Source organism: Dendrobates tinctorius, unplaced genomic scaffold (genome assembly GCF_039654945.1).
Source record: "Dendrobates tinctorius isolate UK_male_01 unplaced genomic scaffold, ASM3965494v1 ptg000030l, whole genome shotgun sequence".
NCBI classification, from domain to species: Eukaryota; Metazoa; Chordata; class Amphibia; order Anura; family Dendrobatidae; genus Dendrobates; species Dendrobates tinctorius.
The window spans coordinates 21,243,046-21,265,174 of NW_027361698.1; the positions used below are offsets into that span (position 1 = coordinate 21,243,046).

The 22,129-nt window shown below is 45.1% G+C and overlaps 1 protein-coding gene across 3 annotated transcripts in view; it reads left to right on the forward strand.

The window, feature by feature from the left end:
* The window catches only part of EGF (epidermal growth factor), a 221,387-nt gene that overhangs the window by 99,173 nt on the left and 100,085 nt on the right, over nucleotides 1-22,129 (forward strand). For 2 of the 3 annotated variants that reach the window (XM_073571963.1, XM_073571964.1), the window contains exon 10: nucleotides 6,253-6,389. The exons of the other annotated variant lie outside the window; for it this stretch is intronic. In XM_073571963.1, the coding sequence (XP_073428064.1) occupies nucleotides 6,253-6,389 (137 nt within the window). The remainder of the gene's footprint in view (nucleotides 1-6,252; nucleotides 6,390-22,129) is intronic. 3 annotated transcript variants of the gene reach the window in all.

The window sequence follows — 22,129 nt, forward strand, 5'->3', positions numbered from 1 at the left end:
ACTGAGGGTTTAGTTTATGCAGTAAGATACATATGAAACACTGAATGTTTCCAATATGTACACCGCTACTGACTTAAAACTACAAGAAAAATCTCCAATTTTCTGAAAACCATATAAATAAGCTATAGATGATTTGGTTTAGTGTTCTGTGGAGTGATGAAACAAAACTAGAACTTTTCAGGCCTGTGGATCAGCGGTATGTTGGAAGCAGAAAACATTTATGTATTTATTTGTTTTACTCTCTTATATAGCGCCACTATTTCCACAGCGCTTTACAGACATTATCGGCACTGTCCCCATTGGGGTTCACAATCTAAATTCCCTATCAGTGTGTCTTTGGAGTGTGGGAGGAAACCGGAGTATCCCCATGTAAACTCGGGGAGAACATCAACCTGCTTGAATATGTTGCTCTTGTTTGAACTTGAACCCAAGACCCCAGTGCTGCGAGCTGCAGTGCTGACCACTCAGCCACCATGAATGAAGCACTTGCTCCAGAAAACACCTTGCCTAAAGTGAATCTTGGTGGTGACGTGATGATGCTCTATGGCTGCTTTGCTTCCTATGAAGTAAGATGGATTCACTTAAGTATTAAGAAGTTCTAGAAGAAAATATGTGAGGAAGCTGAAGCTTGGATATCATTAGACCTTCCAATAGGACAATGATCTCAAACATGTCTCAAAGTCCATCAAGACTTGGATTCAATTTCTGAATAAATGCTAGGAGACTGTGGAGTGCCTTACTTGAACCCCATAGAGAATCTTTCTTGGGATTTGAAGCTCTCAAACCCCAAGAATATTAGTCAAAGGGAATCTGTCATCCATTTTTAGTGATATCATGTAAAGATATCACCCAATTGTGTGTCCCATAAGGATTCGCCGCGGTCCGTTCCAATGGGCGTGGCTTATTCACCTTCTCCCCCCCCTCCTCGGCTTGTTGAATGTAATCTTCATCTGTGAATATCACAGATGCCGTAGTTTTCCATGCTTGCGCATTGAAAAGGCCTCCGGCGCTTGCGCAGTATGCTTTGCCCAACTGTGGGCAAAGCATATAATCGGTACTGCGCATGCGCCAGTATTTTTCAGGGCGGTCTAAGCCCTGGAAGTCTTCACATGCAGGACACACTTCTGGGGCATAGACCGCGCTGAAAAATACCTGCCCCTGCGCAGTATCGATTATATGCTTTGCCCACAGTTGGGCAAAGCATACTGTGCAAGGGCCGGAGGCCTTTTCAATGCGCAAGCATGGAAAACTACAGCATCTGTGATATTCACAGATGAAGATTACATTCAGCAAGCCGAGGAGGGAAGAAGGCGAATAAGCCCCGCCAATCGGACCGGACCGCGACGGTTTCCATACATCTCCACCAAGATAAAAAAGGTATTTATGCATCAAAGGTGCGGGGTTGGGGGAAATCAAAAGTCCTAATAGAATCCTTATGGGACACAAAATAGGGTGATATCTTTACATGATATCACTAAAAATGGGTGACAGATTCCCTTTAACTGGATGGCAACAGCCATGAGGGAAGGGCTAAGATTCTTCAAGAAAGCTGGTTATGCATAATGTTTTCAGCAGGTTATACCAGCCAAAGGTGCTAGTAATTATTAAACATACTCATCATGATGGGGTTGAATAATTGAGACTGCAGTAGTCACTAAAAGTTGCATTTAATTTAGTGTACTATTTGGAGAAACCATTTGTTATTAGTTATGTTGAGGTATTTAAATGGTCGCCTTTTGATAAAAATATACACTTACAGTCATGGTTGAAAGTATTGGCACCCTTGAAACTGTTACAGAAAATAAATTATTTCTTTAAGAAAATTATTGCAATCATATAAGCTTTGTTACACACGTTTATATCCTTTATTTCATTTGGGTGCATTGGAACAACACAAAAAAAAAAAACGATAAAGGCAAATTGAACATAATTAAACACAAAACCCTGAAAATGGATTGGACAAAATTGTTGGCACCTTTCCAAAATTGTGGGTAAACAGCTCTGTTTCAAGCATGTGATGCTCGTTCAAACTGACCAGTGGCAGGTAACAGGTGTGGGCAATATGAAAATCACACCTGAAACCAAATAAAAATGGAAAAATGAACCCAATCTTGCATTGTGTGTCTGTGTTTGCCACACTAAGCATGGAGGACAGAAAGAGGAGAAGAGAACGGTCTGAGGACATATTCATATGACATTTTTTTTTTACCTGGACCAAATGTCCACCTGAAAAAAAATCACAGCAAGTATAGTAATAGTCTCATCTGTATTTCAGATGCAACTCGCCTATTCAAGTCTATGTGTGAGAAAGAGACTCATATCCCATATGGATCAACAGTATAGCATTAGATTTTTACAAACACATTGCAATTCTTTAACCCCTTCCCGAGATGCGTCATACATGTACAGCAGTACAAGTACGATTGCGCAGCCTTACACTGAACGCCACGCTGATCGGGTGCGGGTGTCAGATTTGTGTGAGAGGTGACACCCCGCACCAATCGTGGGCATTTAACCCATCTGATGCCGCTGTCAGTAGCATAGATGATCATTGCGCAGGGAATGAGTTCACTGCGCGCTTCCATCAGGAAAACGCGATAAGATTGCATAGTCCTGATGGTCTTCATGGAGAACCCCAGCCGCAAGATGGCCGTGGGGTCCTTCAGGATCGTGCAAGGAAGGCGGCTTGTGAGCACCTGCTAAGAGTAGGTGCCGGCATGCTTCCTACCCTGCTTGTCAGATGCTGATGTGATACTCCGCAGTGCAGAGTATCAGATCAGCGATCTGACACCATACAGTGATGTCCCAGGATGGGTCATTGTAAAAAAGTAAAAATAAAAATGATTAAAAAGTGTAAAAAAATTTTTTTTAATAATCCTGAAATAAAGAGAAAAAAAAGAAAAATATGTTTCCAATAAATACATTTATTTATGTAAATTATAAAATAAACAATAAAAGTACACATATTTGGTATCACCGCGTCCATAACGACTCGCTCTTTAAACCTATCTAACTAGTTAACCCCTTCAGTGAACACCGTAAAAAGCTAAATAAAAAAACGAGGCAAAAAACAATGCTTTAGCAACATACCGCCAAACAAAAAGTGCAATAAAATGTGATCAGAAACACGAATGTAAATAAAAATGGTACCACTGAAAACGTCATCTTGTCCCTCCAAAAACAGCTGCCATACAGCTCTTTCAGCAGAAAAATAAAAAAGTTATAGCTCTCAGAATAAAGCGATGCAAAAATAATTATTTTTTCTATAAAATAGTTTTTATTGTGTAAAAGCGGTAAAACATAAAAAAACTATTTAAAGTGGGTATCACTGTAATCGTACTGACCCAAAGAAAAAAGCTGCATTACCAATTTTACCAAATGTGGAACGGTTTAAAAGAACCCCCCCCAAAAGAAAATTCCTGAATTGCTGGTTTTTGTTCATTCTGTCTCCCAAAAATCGGAATAAAAAGTGATCAAAAAATGTCATGTGCCCAAAAATGGTACCAATAAAAACGTCAGCTTGTCCTGCAAAAAACAAGCCATAACTCTGTCTGCCCAAATATGGAAAAATTATAGTTCTCAAAATGTGGTGATGCAAAAACTAGTTTTCGCAATAAAATGCATCTTTTAGTGAGTGACAGAAGCCAAACATAAGTCGCCTAATCACTTATACTGCATGAGGAACAGCGTAAAAAATAAATAAAACCAATTTTTCACATGCTGTTGATTTTTTCATTCTGCCTCCCAAAGATCATAGTAAGTCTAGGTGCACATTTATCCTTCGCTCTGAGCTGTGCGCTTACACCAGTATTTCCCTGTAAATCTCTGAAATACGTGATTCAGATGGAACCTCTGGTGGAAGATTCCCTATAATGAGGCAGATGGAAGCACTATGGATGCCATAGGACCTGTGATCCAGCAGTGTTTGTCTTTTTAGGATTGCATAAAAGTGCCGTCGGCCACAGTTTTGGGCACTTCTGAAAAGCGCATCGCTAAACGAAGGCCTGACGGAGTCCAGAGTAACTCTCCTGCCTCATTATAGAGAATGGATCCATTGGGGGTTTCATCTGTCACGTCACTTGGAGAGTGCCAGATAAATGTGATCATAAATGTTATGTAAAATGTTGCCAATAAAAGGTTCAACTCAATCCACAAAAAAGCAAGTCCTCACTCAGGTTTGCCATCTGTTAACGGAAATATAGGGGCTTCCACATTACTGGTAGCACAAAGTGAAATGGCTCCTCTCTCCGCAAAAGAAATTCAGCAAATTCTCCGCTCTCAAATGCCCCCCCTCCATTTTGAGCCCCAGTGTGCGTAAACCACATTTAGCGCCCATATGTCTGGCATTTCTGTAGTGATGAGTGCCTGCCTAATCTATGGGTGCATGTCTCCAGAAACATGAGCTGGGCATAATGTACTGGCCACTACCACGAGAGTTTGCAATTTTCACTCAGCAACATCCACTACTGCTTGTTTCTGGAAAACACCCATGGAGTCAAAATCGTCACTATACCAGTAGATAAATTCCCAAAGGGATATAATTTCCAAAATGAGGACACTTGAGGGGGATTCTGCTTTTCTAGCACTTAGGGGGCTCTTTATATGGAATCCACAAACTACTCTAGGAAAATGTGTGCTCCAGGAGGCAACTAGCGCTTCGTCCCTCCCGAGTCTCTCCGTATGCCTAAGCAGTACTGTACAGCCACAAATGGAGTATTTCTACATTCAGCAGAAATTGTGGGACACATTTTGGTGCCAATTTTACTGTTTTCGCAGTAAGAAAAAGTAAAATTTGTAGGCTAACACAATTTTAGTGATAAAAATCTAAATTATTTTTTCTTCACTGTCCAATGGTATTAAAGTCTGTGACACACCTGTGGTGTTAATATAATCACTGCACCCCTAGATAAATTCATTGAGAGGTTTAGTTTGTAAAATGGGCTCTTTTATGGGGGGTTCTGCTGTTCTGGCACCTCAGGGGCTCTGCCAATGTGACATGGCACCCTGAAACCAGTGCAGCAAAATCTGCACTGTAATATGGCGCTACTTCCCTTCTGAGCTTCGCACTGTGCCTCAGAAGTAGTTTTTGACCACATAAGGGGTATTGGTGAACTCAGGAAAAATTGAAAAACAATTTTTGGGGTCCATTTTCTCCTGTTACCCTTGTGAAAATACAAAATTTGGAGCTAAAATAGATTTTTGCGGGAAAAATGTGATTTTTTTATTTTCATGGCTTGAAGTTATAAACTTTTGTGAAGCACCTGGGGGGGTTCAAGGTGTTCAATATACATCTAGATAAGTTCCCAAAAAGGTCTAGTTTCCAAAATGGTGTCACTTGTGGGGAGTTTCCACTGTTTAGGCACATCATGGGCTCTCCAAATGTGACATGGCATACACTGAGGCTGTGTGCCCACGCTGCATTTTTTTAAGCGTTTCCGCCACGTTTTTGCCACTTTTGGAAATGCTTAGACGCTTAAAAAACGCATTCCCATGCAATCCTATGGGAGTCTGCAGTGACCAACCTGTCAATCACTTTTCCAAGCGATGCTTCAAATCGCTTGGAAAAGCGCAAGCATTCTGCAAGCTAAAAATGCTTGCAAAACGCTTGTGTTTTGAGGGAAAACGCATGCGAATTCCGCATACGTTTTACCCGTGGTGGGGAGTTGCGGAAATGCTGCAGACAATTCCGCAGCATTTCTGCAACGTGCGCACATAGCCTAATTATTCCAGCATATTTTACATTCAAAAAGTCAAATGGCGCTCCTTCCCTTCCGAGCCCTGCCGTGTGCCCAAACAGTAGATTTCCCCCACATATGAGTTATCGGCATGCTCAGGAGAAATCGAACAACAAATTGAATGTTCCATTTTCTCCTGTTACCCTTGCAAAAGTAAAACAAAAATTAGTTCTAAAGGAAAACAAGTTAGTATATAGCTACATAAATGGGAATTATTCCTTAAGGCGGAATAATGTAATAATGAAAAAACATTTTTTTCCAATTGCAAAATCACTAATTTTGTTTCCATCTAACATAAGAAAGAATTATTGAAAAAGTTGATAAATAAGATACATGTACTCCAAATTGAATAATACAACTTTTTCTGCAAAAAACACACCCTTTTATGGCTGTGGTGATGGAAAAGTAAAACCGTTAAGTCTCTGAAAGCAGCTGAGCAAAAAAATTAAAAAGTTATATTCTTGTGTTCATTTGTATAATATTCTACTGTGAAAATGTTTTTATGCCTTAAGTACAGGTCCTCGGCCATTCCTATTGTTTGCTAATGTGCATGACATACGCAGGATAAACTTCGATGGGTCGCAGTATGAAAGCTTTTTGACCTCCCAGATTGGAAGAGTCTTGGCACTGGATTATGACCCAATGGATAATAGGGTAGGACATCTTCATTATGATACTTTTTTCTAATAATAGATTAAAGAGGTTGTCCAGGACTATTTTATTTTTTTTACTATGCGCCTATAAATTAGCAGGCAGGAAGGTGCTAACAGCGGCAACAACCTGCCTGACACCATCTAACAGCGGTCACCGACCGTTCCTGCTGACGATTCAGCTGCTCCACGCTAGAAGAGCAGCTTTTCTTCTGGGCTGCTCTGTCGATGGAGCTTGACTGCCGGTATCATGCTAATTGACAGCTGGTTCCATGCAGTTAGGCTTTCTCCCATTGTGTACACAATTGCTGCAATGATTTTTGTCTCTACAAATGGGAAATGACTAATCACAGGATAGCAGTGATGAATAGGAAAATTGGTTACTGATTTGCAGAGATATGGTTATACACAGGAATAGTATAAACAAATAGTAATGAGATACATTGCTTGCAAAGACATTGGTGAGAACAACACCAGTATTTGCTGAGATGAGTATGGACAGAGTTATCACTAGCAATAGAGTTGAGAGTGCAATAGTACCAGGATCAGGGCTGCCACTAGGAATTTCGGGGCCCCATACTGGCAAAATTTTCAGGGTCCCCTTAAGACTCCACCCAGGCTCCACCCCAACCCCACCTCTCCCCTCAAACTGTCCACAGTTCCACCGCCCTCTCTTGGAAAACTCCACTTCTCACCAATCACACATTAACAGTTCTTATCACCAGATCACACATATAGCCGGCAGATTTTTTTTTTTGGACAAAATATTTTTTAAGCCGCCATCACAACACGGTAGACACTTTTGGCCGAGCTCTACTCTGCTGTAACCTATTAAATATTTGTTAAAATATTCAATACAATTTTGGTATATTTTTATTTATTTTTCAATTTTTAAAATGACCAATAATATCACATACAAGGGACAAATACCACCGCACCATGACCAGACACAAAATTACCACCACATAGTGACCTTTAATACCACATACAAGGAACAAATTCCGCCACAAGAAAATCAGACCACATATTACTACCACAGTGACCGAATAGTATCACATACAAGGAACAAATACCACCGCACCATGACCAGACCACAAATTACCACCTCAAAGTGACCAAATAATAGCACATACAAGGGACAAATGCCGCAACATCATGTCCAGACCACATATTACCACCACATAGTGACTGAATACTACAATACTGATCAGTAATAAGAAAAAAACAATACTACCACCATAAGTGCCATTATACACAGGGGATGTATACTTAGTATGCAGTGTCTGTGTACAGGTAATACAGTGATCAATGACATTATACACAGGAGCTCTGTATATAATGTACATGTAATACAGTGATCACTGGTGACATTATACACAAGACCTCTGTATATAGTATACAGTGTATAGTGTCAGTTTATAGGTAACACACTAACTCACCAGTGATGTCTCTAGGTGAAGTCCTTCATCCTTGCTTTTCGTCTTTCATCCAGCACAGATCGCCATCACTTCTTCCATCCAGGGCTCGTCTCTGCAGGAAATAACACAGTTATCTAGAGCTCCACTTGCAGAGCACAATACTTTTTTCCCCAACTTCTACATTACATCACATGAAGAAAAAAAAGGCAACATAGTATCACTCTACACAGTAACAGGACTGCCCCCCATTTAAAACAGTATGCTCAAAAAATAAAATAAATACATCACTGCAGTAATAATATCCCTTAATTAGCCCCTATGGTAATAATATCCCCCATCCTGACACCCATGTGTCTCATTCCTGGCTTCAGCCATATGTTCTCCCATCTCACCTTCATGAGTATCCATTGTGCCCCATATGATCTCCCCATCTTTCTCCATCTTATGCATCCTGCCCCATGATCCTGCCCCATCTGTCTCCAATCTTGCCCCTGTGTCTCCAATCCTGCCCCCTGTGTCTTCAATCCTGCCCCCTGTGTCTCCAATCATACCCTGTATCTCCAATCCTGTCCCATGTCTCCATTTTGCCCCATGTCTCCAATCATGCCCATTGTGTCTTTCATACTGCCCCCTTTGTCTCCAATCATGCCCCCTGTGTCTGAAATAATGCCCCCTGTACCTGCAATCCTGCCCCCATGTCTTTAATCCTGCCCCCTTTGTCTTCAATCATGCCCCCTGTACCTGCAATCCTGCCCCGTGTCTTTCATCCTGCCCCGTGTCTCCAGTCCTGCCTCCCGTGTCTCCAATCATGCCCCTTGTGTCTTTCATCCTGCCCCCATTGTCTCCAATCCTGTCCCTGTACCCAATCATTCCCCATCTCCAGCCTGCCCCAATGTCTCCATCCTGCCCCCAATGTCTCCAATCCTGCCCCCATCTCCAATCTTGCCCCCATTTCCAATCCTGCCCCCATCTCCAATCCTGCCCCCAATGTCTCCATCCTGCCCCTGCCCCATCTCCATCCTGCCCCCAATGTCTCCAATCCTGCCCCATCTCCTTCCTGCCCCCATCTCCAATCCTGCCTCGTCTCCATCCTGCCCCCGTCTGCAATCCTGCCCCATCTCCATCCTGCCCCCAATGTCTCCATCCTGCCCCCAATCCTGCCCTGTCTCCAATCCTGCCCCCATCTCCAATCCTGCACCATCTCCATCCTTCCCCCAATGTCTCCAATCCTGCCCCATCTCCATCCTGCCCCCAATGTCTCCAATCCTGCCCTGTCTCCATCCTGGCCCCATTGTCTTCAATCCTGCCCTGTCTCCATCCTGCCCCAATGTCTCCAATCCTGCCCTGTCTCCATCCTGCCCCCGTATCCAATCCTGCCACATCTCCATCCTGTCCCCAATGTCTCCATCCTGCCCCATCTCCATCCTGCCCCCAATGTCTCCATCCTGCCCCATCTCCATCCTGCCCCCAATGTCTCCAATCCTGCCCCTGTCTCCATCCTGCCCCCAATATCTCCATCCTGCCCCCAATGTCTCCATCCTGCCCCCAATGTCTCCATCCTGCCCCAATGTCTCATCCTGCCCCTAATGTCTCCATCCTCTCCCTAATGTCTCCATCCTGCCCCCAATGTCTCCATCCTGCCCCCAATGTCTGCATCCTGCCCCCCATGTCTCCATCCTGCCCCCAATGTCTCCATCATGCCCCCAATGTCTTCATCCTACCCCCAATATCTCCATCCTGCCCCTATCGCCATCCTGCCCCATCTCCATCCTGCCCCCAATGTCTCCATCATGCCCCCAATGTCTCCATCCTGCCCCTATCTCCATCCTGCCCCTAATGTCTCCAATCCTGTCCTGTCACCATCCTGCCCCGTGTCCAATCCTGCCCATCTCCAGTCCTGCCCCGTTTCCATCCTGACCCCAATGTCTTCAATCCTGCCCCCGTCTCCAATTCTGCCCGTCTCCATCTTGCCTCCCCCGTGTCTCTAACCTGCTGGGGAAACATATTGGCTGCTTTAAATAATTAAATAAAAAAAAACAACTTTCTTCTTACCTGGCCACGTTCCTGCGGAGAAGACGCAGCTGCTGTATGAGCTCAGCTGAAGAACCTGTGGTGATGTCATTGTCATGTGATCAGGGGGTGGAGCTGATCAGTGGTAAAGGTCTGTGATCAGCTCCACCGCCTGATCACATGACGATGACGTCACCACAGGTCCTTCAACTCTTCAGCCGCAGCGCACAGCACTTGGGGCCCAATGACTAGGAGCACAGGAGCAGGGCCCCTGACCTGCGGGGCCCCCTTCTGTACTGCTGTTCACCTGGCCCCATACAGTAGTAAGGGCTGTAATGCCCTGATGGTGGCCCTGACCAGGATTCATATGACTGAGCTAATAATTATTTGCAAATTGTCCAATAGTAGGCAGGAATTTGCTAAAGAGATCAAAAGACATCTGAGTATAGTGGATGATGAGAAAATTTTTTGTAATACATATGGTCACTGAAAGCTGTGCTTCCTGAATACTCAGATAGCACAAGGTTACTTGAGCTGGCCTCAAGTAACCGTCTTATGATGTCAGAAGTGTTAGGTTACCACAGTAACTAACCTGGCATGGACTAGCACTGGGGGAGCCAGCTACAGGAAAAAAAAAATATTAGGCTGTTTTCCATTGGTTGATTTACAGTGGGGAAAAAAAGTATTTAGTCAGTCAGCAATAGTGCAAGTTCCACCACTTAAAAAGATGAGAGGCGTCTGTAATTTACATCATAGGTAGACCTCAACTATGGGAGACAAACTGAGAAAAAAAAATCCAGAAAATCACATTGTCTGTTTTTTTTTCATTTTATTTGCATATTATGGTGGAAAATAAGTATTTGGTCAGAAACAAAATTTCATCTCAATACTTTGTGATATATCCTTTGTTGGCAATGACAGAGGTCAAACGTTTTCTGTAAGTCTTCACAAGGTTGCCACACACTGTTGTTGGTATGTTGGCCCATTCCTCCATGCAGATCTCCTCTAGAGCAGTGATGTTTTTGGCTTTTCGCTTGGCAACACGGACTTTCAACTCCCTCCAAAGGTTTTCTATAGGGTTGAGATCTGGAGACTGGCTAGGCCACTCCAGGACCTTGAAATGCTTCTTACGAAGCCACTCCTTCGTTGCCCTGGCGGTGTGCTTTGGATCATTGTCATGTTGAAAGACCCAGCCACGTTTCATCTTCAATGCCCTTGCTGATGGAAGGAGGTTTGCACTCAAAATCTCACGATACATGGCCCCATTCATTCTTTCATGTACCTGGATCAGTCGTCCTGGCCCCTTTGCAGAGAAACAGCCCCAAAGCATGATGTTTCCACCACCATGCTTTACAGTAGGTATGGTGTTTGATGGATGCAACTCAGTATTCTTTTTCCTCCAAACACGACAAGTTGTGTTTCTACCAAACAGTTCCAGTTTGGTTTCATCAGACCATAGGACATTCTCCCAAAACTCCTCTGGATCATCCAAATGCTCTCTAGCAAACTTCAGACGGGCCCGGACATGTACAGGCTTAAGCAGTGGGACACGTCTGGCACTGCAGGATCTGAGTCCATGGTGGCGTAGTGTGTTACTTATGGTAGGCCTTGTTACATTGGTCCCAGCTCTCTGCAGTTCATTCACTAGGTACCCCCGCGTGGTTCTGGGATTTTTGCTCACCGTTCTTGTGATCATTCTGACCCCACGGGGTGGGATTTTGCGTGGAGCACCAGATCGAGGGAGATTATCAGTGGTCTTGTATGTCTTCCATTTTCTAATTATTGCTCCCACAGTTGATTTCTTCACTCCAAGCTGGTTGGCTATTGCAGATTCAGTCTTCCCAGCCTGGTGCAGGGCTACAATTTTGTTTCTGGTGTCCTTTGACAGCTCTTTGGTCTTCACCATAGTGGAGTTTGGAGTCAGACTGTTTGAGGGTGTGCACAGGTGTCTTTTTATACTGATAACAAGTTTAAACAGGTGCCATTACTACAGGTAATGAGTGGAGGAAAGAGGAGACTCTTAAAGAAGAAGTTACAGGTCTGTGAGAGCCAGAAATCTTGATTGCTTGTTTCTGACCAAATACTTATTTTCCACCATAATATGCAAATAAAATGAAAAAAAAACAGACAATGTGATTTTCTGGATTTTTTTTTCTCAGTTTGTCTCCCATAGTTGAGGTCTACCTATGATGTAAATTACAGATGCCTCTCATCTTTTTAAGTGGTGGAACTTGCACTATTGCTGACTGACTAAATACTTTTTTTCCCACTGTAAATGTGATCTGCACTTTCAATAAAGTTTGCACAAATCGATAGTTCAGGCGAACATAAAAAAATTTGTAATATATCTTATCAGAGAAATCTTTTCCTCTTTGCCACGACAGCACCCACTGAGAGAGGGGATCCGCCCCTAGGAACAGGAAACCTACAGAGAGATAAATGGGGCGGTCCCCCTCGCTCCCTCAGTTTGGTTTCTTGTTCCTAGAAGGAACCCGCAGAAGAGGATGCCTGGCCTGGTAGCCGCCCACATGCATGATATGAGCAGCAGGGGCCCCAGGGCTGGAAGCAGCGTCGGACGGATCAGAATATGGCTCCCCCCGCGGCTGGTAATGCAGGTGAGGCCTCGGTGATAAGTGCCGAGGCTCACTTTTTTATTGGGCAAAGTCCCCCCTGGAGACACGGGACAGACGCATTACAGGAGCGCGGCATCGGGGATGGTACTTCCCCCCGACGGAGTGAGGCCGGGGAGAAACAGAGGCCCTGAGCTCACACAGATATGGTGGTGCCAGCGGCGCTGAAAGGGAGAACGACATACCTGCTGCAGTGTATGTCCCGGCGAGGCAGAGGGCAGCGATCGGGAGAGGCAGAGCAAGGAGGAAACCGGCGCTCCCATGCTGAGGCATAGCGACCCGGAAGTTCAGGAACAGCTTCCGGGGTCAGGTGAGGCAGAAGAGAGCGGTATCGTGGGAGCAGGCGGCCGCGTATGCGCACTAGGGGGAAAAAGAAAAAAAAAAAGATGGAGAAGGGAGCGAAACCAGGAAGCTGCTTAAAAGACACCGGTGATACTACAGCGGTGCGCAGCTATGTCATCCACAAACGACCCGGTTTCGCTCCACTTGAGACAGCCAGGGGAATCCCCACAAGGCAGCAGAAAGAGCAGTAGCACGAGAAGGAGCGGCAGCACCAGGAGAAGTGGCAGCTCCAGGAGAGATTCCAGTGGGCACTCTAGGCAGAATAAGCCCACGGAAAAGAAGCGGAAAGAGAAAAAACCATCCCACGTCTCGCCTCAGCCTGAGTCGCGAACCCCGCAGCCGGTATTTTGCTGACGAGATTCACGGGTGAGTGTTTTTAGTCAGACTTACAGCTGATGGCATTCCTCTTGTCCATACCCTTTAGGCCAAAAGAACAGAGAAGGTGAAAAATAGAGAGTGTGCCTTATGTTCTCAGCCCCTCCCAGACGGCCACCCCAAGAGACTGTGTCAGTCTTGTATCGAGCACACCCTACAAGAGGAATCCTCGGGAAAGAAAGAGGATATCCGAGCAATAATTAGATAGGAGCTACGGGCCTTAGGCAGCTAGAGTAGTCTGGGGGGTCACTCCTCTGTCAGCGGAATAGCTTCACCGACGTCTGGATTGCCGTCAGAGACTGGGGAGCTAGACTCGGATAGATCCCAAGAATACTTGTCCTCAGATGAGGAGGAGATGTTTCCCCATGGACAGTGTTAATAACTTGGTTAAGTCCGTCCGAAATACCATGGGGTTACCTGAGACTAAGGACCCCAAAACTCCGCAAGAGATGATGTTCGTGGGTATTTCCCGGAAAAAGATCCAGGCCTTCCCAGTAGTCCCAGCAATAAAGGAGCTGGTGAGGAGGGAGTGGGAGAAGCAGGGTCAGAGAACCTTCCTCCCCTTAACTTCAAAACGTAAATATCCGTTTGATGACGAGGAATTGACATCTTGGTCGAGAGCCCCCAAAGTAGATGCGGCAGTGGCCTCCACTTCTCTCAGAACTTCCCTGTCGGTGGAAGATTCGGGGATGCTAGCTGATTCATTAGATCGTAAGACAGATACCTTCCTTAAACGATCTTGGGAGGCATGCATGGCAGCTTTTAAGCCAGCGATAGCAGCCACATGCACAGCGAGGTCAGTGTTAATATGGTTGGATGACTTAGAAGGAAAAATTAAAAGTGGAGCATCTAGAGACACGCTCCTTTCCTCTATTCCCCTGATTAAGGGGGCAGTGGCCTTCCTATCCGACACCTCAGCTGACTCTCTCCAATTATCTGCTAGAGCAGCAGGGCTAACCAATGCGGGCCGGCGGGCCTTATGGTTAAAAGGGTGGAGAGGAGATACGCAGACAAAGACCAGACTTTGCGCTATACCCTGCCCGGGTAAGTACCTATTTGGCATGGAGCTGGATGAGATCCTAACCAAAGCGGGTGAGAGGAAGAAAGGTTTCCCTAACCCGTATATTCCCTTCAACAGGAGAGCCTTCAGGAAGCCTCCGTTTGGGGAAAAAGAAGGATTTCAAACCTCAGGACCACTGGGGCAGTAAGGATCCCAAACAGAGGGGCAGCCTATTTGGGAAACGTCCCTTCAGACCAGGGGACAGATTCCGATAGCACCAGCTCACCGGTAGGTGGCAGGCTACTAAAATTCAGCTGCCAATGGGAAAAAATTACATCCAACCCCTGGGCCATTAAAGTAATATCGTTTCATCAGGCCTAGAACTAGAATTTGTTCGGTACCCACCGAACTCCTTCCTATTGACTTCTAAGAAGTCCCAGACACAGCAGAAAGCACTGGAGATGGAGATTACAGCGCTATTAACTAAGAGCGTTCTGGTAGAGGTTCCAGGTGATGAAAGGGGGAGGGGGTTCTATTCTCCCCTATTTTTAGTCCCTAAGCCAGATGGTTCCTTTAGGACAATAATAAATTTGAAAAAGCTTAATACGTTCTTGAGGCTGAGGCCGTTTAAGATGGATTCAATACGTTCAGCAATAAAACTCTTGTTCCCCAGGTGCTATGTGGCAGTCTTGGACCTAAGAGATGCCTATTACCATCTCCCTATATGCAGAGAGCACCAGAAATTCCTACGGGTAGCAGTCTGGTTCAGAGGCCGGATTCAACATTTCCAATTTACGGCGATGCCGTTCGGACTGTCCATGACTCCTCGCGTATTTACCAAGTTAATGCTGGAGGTGATGTCAAATGTGAGGCTGAATAACACCCTTGTGGCCCCCTACTTGGATGACCTGCTCATAGTAGGAAATTCTGTTTCCCAGTGTGAAAAAAGAATAGTTGATGTTGTCTCATTCCTACAGACACTAGGCTGGCTGATCAACTGGGGAAAGTCCAGGTTGCAACCGGTAACCTGTCAGACGTTCCTGGGCCTTCAAGTAGACTCCGTAAGTCAGAAATGCTTTCCACCAGAAACGAAGGCACAGGCCATAGTTAATAAAATACGGAGGGTTACTGAGAAACCCACAATATCATTAAGACAGGGTATGTCCTTGTTGGGGTCCCTAATATCATGCATTCCGGCAGTGCAATGGGCCCATTCCACTCCAGAAAATTGCAGTGGGCCATTTTACAAGAGACAGGCTGCAGGGACGTTTGGAATGGAGAATGTCCCTATCGCCAGGAGTGATTAACTCCTTGAAATGGTGGTTGGACCTTAGCAATCTGTCCAAGGGAGTTCAATGGTGGGTTATTCCCTCTAGAGTAGTCATCACGGACGCTAGCCCCTCAGGGTGGGGGGCCACCTAGAGGAGGAGATGGTGCAGCGTCAATGGTTGGGGCATGAAGCAGAAAGCTCCTCTAATATAAAGGAACTAACAGCAATTTATCATGCTATACCTGAATTTTTCCCGCAGCTAAGAGGAACCCATGTGAAAATCCAATCAGGCAATACCACCGCAGTGGCATACATAAACCGGCAAGGAGGCACGCGATCAGGACCGTTGATGTCTATCGCGGAAAAAATCTTAGAGATGGCCGAAGTGCATCTCCACTCCTTATCTGCACTCCACATCAGAGGAGTTGACAATTCTCGGGCAGACTTCCTCAGCTGCCAAACCTTATATTAGGGTGAGTGGGTCCTCAGCTTCGAGATGATAGCGGCGAGATGGGGCAGACCGGAAATAGACCTGTTCACGACCAGAGTCAACAGGGGCATAGAAAGGTTCGCTTCTCTATACAGAGCGGACAATCCAGACGTGCTAGATGCTCTCCAAGCATCCTGGTCATTCCGGCAAGCCTACGCCTTCCCTGCAATGGTACTGTTACCAACAGTGGTCAGAAAGATAAGACAGGAGAGAATGAGGGTCATCTTGATAGCCCCGTTTTGGCCCAAGAGGCCGTGGTTCTCATGGCTGAGAGCCATGTCAATAACCGACCCATGTATTCTGCCACTACATCAGGACCTTCTCTCGCAGGGCCCCTGTTACCATCCACGGGTCAAAGCTCTGCACCTGGCGGCTTGGAATTTGAGAGGGAGCTATTGAAACGGAGAGGCTTCTCAAAAACTTGATTGACACCCTTCTACAAAGTAGGAAGGAATCCACAATGAGGATTTACGCTAAGGTGTGGAGAAAATTCTTGGCCTTCCACCCAGCAAAACTTTCCGGTGAAATACCCATTACTGCCATTCTAGAATTCCTTCAGAATTGAGGCTCTCAGTTAATACTCTAAAGGTCAATGTGTAGGCCCTAGGAGCCTTATTTAACTACAATGTGGCAAATAACAAGTGGGTGGCCCGGTTCATTGCAGCTTGTCAGCGATCAGATCCAGTTCACATACCTCAGTTGCCAACATGGAACCTTAGCCTCGTCTTGGATGCCTTTACTCAAGCTCCGTTCGAGCCCATGCATTCGGCATCAATAAAATGCCTTTCATTAAAAACTGCTCTGCTAGTAGCCTTAGTCTCGGCAAGATGAGTTAGTGATCTCCAGGCCCTATCGGTAGATCCCCCATTCCTGACGGTAGCTCAGGATAGACTAGTGTTGAGGACGGACCCGTCTTATCTCCCCAAATGGGCTACTAATTTTCATAGATCTCAGGAGATCTGCCTACCCTCCTTCTATGAGAACCCAGTAACACCGGAGGAGGTTAGAAATCACACCTTGGACGTGAAGAGAGCTGTGCTAGCCTACCTAGATAGAACCAGTCCCTGGAGGCAGAGTAGGTCTCTTTTTGTCTCCTTCCAGGGTAGCAAGAGGGGAGCCAGAGTTACTAGAAGCACGCTGTCCAGGTGGATCAGAGATGCGATCACGATGGCGTATTCAGCAAAAGGAGAGGAAGCGCCACAAGGCATTAAGGCGCACTCTACTCGAGCCATATCATCCTCCTGGGCCGAGAGGGCAAACGTCCCAATTGAACAAATATGTAAGGCTGCAACCTGGTCTTCTCCATCTACCTTCTATAGTCACTATAGACTAGATTTGTCCTCTTCCGAGGACTTGGCCTTTGGTAGATCGGTCCTTAACACAGTGTGCCCTCCCAGGTGATTATCTCTGAAAATCTCTCAGTGGGTGCTGTCGTGTCGAAGAGGAAAAACCGGATTACTTACCGGTAATACTCTTTTGTAGAGTCCACGACAGCACCCGCTCACTTCCCTCCCATAAGATTTCACAAGTGGTTCTCTCTGGTGGTGGATATTACAATTGGGGATTAATATGTAGATAACTATACCAAACATAGAAGTATATATAAGGATGGATGAATTGTCTAAACAAATTGACTAAAACATGTATGGCGGTTCCTCTGTTGTTCTCTGTAATCCAAACTGAGGGAGCGAGGGGGACTGCCCCATTTATCTCTCTGTAGGTTTCCTGTTGCTAGGGGCGGATCCCCTCTCTCAGTGGGTGCTGTCGTGGACTCTACAAAAGAGTATTACCGGTAATTAATCCGTTTTTTTCCTCTACCTCATCCACTATGAAAAAAATAGCTCAACTCCGTCTTGCTCAGACAAGACTAATTGCCAGCTCACTGTTGTGTCATGTGAATTAGCCTACTATACTCTTTATAGATGGGAGTGAAGAGGACAAGCAGCGCTGGAGTCACATCCAGACAGCTCTTTACCGCTGTGCAATCTTATCCATGCTTGTGCTGATATTTGTGACTCTATTCACTACTTATGAACATGCCATGAAGTGGGGAAGTCAGAAAGTCTGAGTTTAAATGCCAGGAGGGTACGTCATAAACAGAGGGGTGAGGCAAAGGTGTAGTCAGGTCACAGTCTGGGGTCAGAATTTCAAGAAGATAGCGGATCAAGACAAAGAAGCTAGTCAAACGAATGGTCAAAGGCAAATCCAATTGCTCCTCTATGTGATGTATGCATCAAAAATCTCACCCACACTGCTCCTCTCCATAATACCCCCCACACTGCCCCTTTCTATAACATACACCCACAATGCCTCTCTGTATAATATTCCCCACCACTGCCCTTCTCCATAATATTCCCTCACATTACCCCTCTCCATAATATGCCCCCACTCTGCTCTCTCCATAATATTCTTCCACACACTACCTCTTGCTATACTGTGCCCTCTTTCACAATTTTCTCCCTTGTGCCCTTACAGTAACAACTTGCCCCATACCAGCTTCCCTCCTTTCCTATCTACAGTAATTGAAAGACATGTAATTGTAAGCAGGTTGTGGGATGCAGTGACGCAGGGATGGCAAAGCAAGGGTTAACAGTGGAACAATTTAATTATAACAATAAGGAAACTCATCGCAGGGAGATAACAGTTAAATTGTAAACAGAAATTGCGATGTAACAACAGTCCAGTTTTTAAACTTATCGTATCTGTAGGTGCCTCAGCCGCTGGCAGTCCACTGGAGGAGGTAGTACCAGCCACGGCCGATATGAAGTCTTCTAGGTGGGTCTCAACAGGTCTCGGTCCGACTTCTGGCGGCAATGGGCGGTCACTGGTTCTGCCAGCTGAGCCCCTAGTCCATAAATCTGTGCAGCTAAAGTGGGAATCGCTGCAGGAGTCTTTGTCCAACACGGATGCTGCTGTGCGTCTGTGATCAATGAGGACCGCAACTCAGGGTCCTGCACATGGCACCTGCTCCTCCGGGCGAGCACAGTACTTTGCTTAGCCGGGCGCTCGGCGCTCTGCTCCATCACTGGCTGAAGGGCCCGTACACTAAAGCTCTGCCGCAACTAAACCCCACGCTGTCTCTCACCCTGTGGAGCGTGCTGCACTCTTGTCTCTGGCCTCGCTGTTGGCAGGAAACTGAGGGCTTTTTCCCAAGCTTCCTGCCCTCTGCCCGGCTTAGCCACGCCCCTTCCTCCAGGGTCCTTGGACCTGTCCAGTCCCTCATTCTTTTCCCCCAGCAACACTGGGCGCAGTCTTGACAGTTCCGGACCTGGCATCGTGCAAGTACCCGCAGCCCGGTCTTCCTCCTTACATAATCTTCAGCTCCTTCATGGATCTCTTATTGTTCACTATCGAGTCCTCTCTACCTCTGCGCAATGACCTCATCACACTGCTGCAGGTTAGGGCGAAGGTTGAAGAGTGCTCCTCTGCTCCTGTCCCTGCCCTCATATATTCAAATATATTCACGTGTCAAAGATGCAAATACATTTCAATATAAGAAGATGAGAACCAGAGTCTGAATGTTGGACAGGCCTGATTTTGAAAAAAGATAATGTTTCAAACAGAATTTACATGCAAATTACCCCTATATCTACAGGTAAAGTCCTCAGTAGCATCTAGTTTGTCTGTATGCAATTTAGAGTTTGGTTTAGAGTTAGTATATTCTTCAAAGTGAGAGGATGCACCATATAACTGAAAGGTTACCTTTTGGTCTGTGTCAGTAAAATTGGGGTTTATACCTTACTCCGCTGGATTATATTATATGAAAAGAGCTTAGATATCATAGATTTAAAGTTGACAGGAAATGCAGACAGTGCGTTAATATTACTGTATTGAACTGTCGACTTGTCAGTGGATACTGTAATAATTATAAATGTTCTGATCTACAAGCTGATTTTCTGGTTTATCTGTATGTAATATGAAAGTCCACCACAAGGTGGCACTGTTATCTGGTTGTCTAAGTCGTAGTAGGGACAGTAAGCGCTAACCTATTTGTCAAGTGATTAATTCCAAGTCGGGTGAGTGTTTCAACTATTAGCTATTTATTTGTTAGATCATTAAATAAATTTAGCCTTGATTAAAGGAATTATAACAGTATGTAAGCATTCTGAGGCTGCATTTTAATAATGCAAATCTTTATATCTTAATGTACAAGTGCTTCATGATAAATTAAAATATCATCAAAAAGATAATTTATTTCAGTTCTTCAATACAAAGAGTGAAACTCCTATATTATTTAGAGTCATTACAAACAGGGTGATCTATTTCAAGTGTTTATTTCTGATAATGTTGTTGATTATGGCTTACAGCCAATGAAAACCCAAGAGTCATTATCTCAGTAAATTAGAATACTTTATAACACCAGCTTGAAAATGATTTTAAAATCTGAAATGTTGGCCTACTGAAATGTATGTTCAGTAAATGCACTCAATACTTGGTCGGGGCTCCTTTGGCGTCAATTACTGCATCAATGCGGCGTGGCATGGAGGCCATCAGCCTGTAGCACTGCTGAGGTGTTATGGAAACCCAGGTTGCTTTGATAGCAGCCTTCAGCTCATCTACATTGTGGGGTCTGATGTCTCTCATCTTCCTCTTACAATACCCCATAGATGCTCTATGCGGTTAAGGTCAGGCGAATTTGCTGGCCAATCAAGCACAGTGATACTGTTGTTTGTAAATCAGGTATTGGTACTTTTGGCAGTGTGGACAGGTGCCAAGTCCTGCTGCAGAATGAACTTTCCATCTCCAAAAAGCTTGTTGGCAGAGGGAAGCATGTAGTGCTCTACAATTTCCTGGTAGATGGCTGCACTGACTTTGGTCTTGATAAAACACAGTGGACCTATACTGGCAGATGACATGGCTCCCCAAACCATCACTGATTGTGGAAACATCACACTAGACCTCGAACAGCTTGGATTGTGTGCCTCTCCACTCTTCCTCCAGACTCTGGGACCTTGATTGCCAAATGACATGTAAAATGTACTTTCATCTGAAAACAACACCTTGGACCACTGAGCAACAGTCCAGTTCTTTTTCTCCTTGGTCCAAGTAAGACGCTTCTGGCGTTGTCTATTGGTCAGAGTGGCTTGACACAAGGATTGAGACACTTGTAGACCATGTCCTGGATATGTCTGTGTGTGTTGGCTCTTGAAGCAATGACTCCAGCAGCAGTTCACTCCATGTGAATGTTCTTTACATTTTGGAATGGTCTTTTCTTAACAATCCTTTCAAGGCTGCGGTTATCCCGCTTGCTTGTGCACCTTTTTCTACCACACTTTTTCCTTCCACTCATCTTTCCACTATTATGCTTGGACACAGCACTCTGTGAACAACCAGCTTCTTTAGCATTGACCTTTTGTGGCTTACCCTTCTTGTGGAGTGTGTCAATGAATGCCTTCTGGAATCTGTCAAGTCAGCAGTCTTCACCATGATTGTGGAGCCTACTGAAGCAGACTTAAGGGCATGTCACACTAAGCGATATCACTAGCAATATCACTATAACTTGTGACGTTATAGCGATATTGCTAGCGACATCGCTGTGTCTGATACTTACCTACAACCCGCTCCCCCGCTGGTTATCGCTGATCGCGCGAGAACGTCCAGGACTGTTTCTCGTCGTCAGCTTCCTGCGGCGCTTCCTGCTGTGACGATGAGCGACGCGTGGAGCCAGGCGGGAGGACGCAGGATCGCCTGGTGTGACAGGTAAGTAGCGACCCCCGTCCCCAGCGATGTCGCTGGTGAGATCTGCCTGTGTGGCAGCTCACTAGCGACCACTTAGCGATGCACCAGCGATCCTGACCGCGTCATATCGCTGGTCGGGATCGCTGGTACATCGCTAAGTGTGACAGTACCTTAAGGGATCTTTCTAAATGCTTAGGAAGCCTTTGTAGGTGTTTTTTGTTAAGTATTCTAGTTTACTGAGATAATGACTTTTGGGTTTTCATTGGCTGTAAGCCACAATCATCAACATAAACAGAAAGAAACACGTGAAATAGATCACTGTTTGATATCTCTCTATATAATATATGAGTTTCACTTTTTGTATTGAAGAACTGACATAAATTATCTTTTTGATGATATTCTAATTTAGTGAGCATCACTTGTATATACATATATAATAAATGGAATATAAAAAGTGGAAAAAGATGTCTATACAAAGTTTATAATATAGTTCTTGTAATAGTCACATTTATATATTTTATACAGGTCAA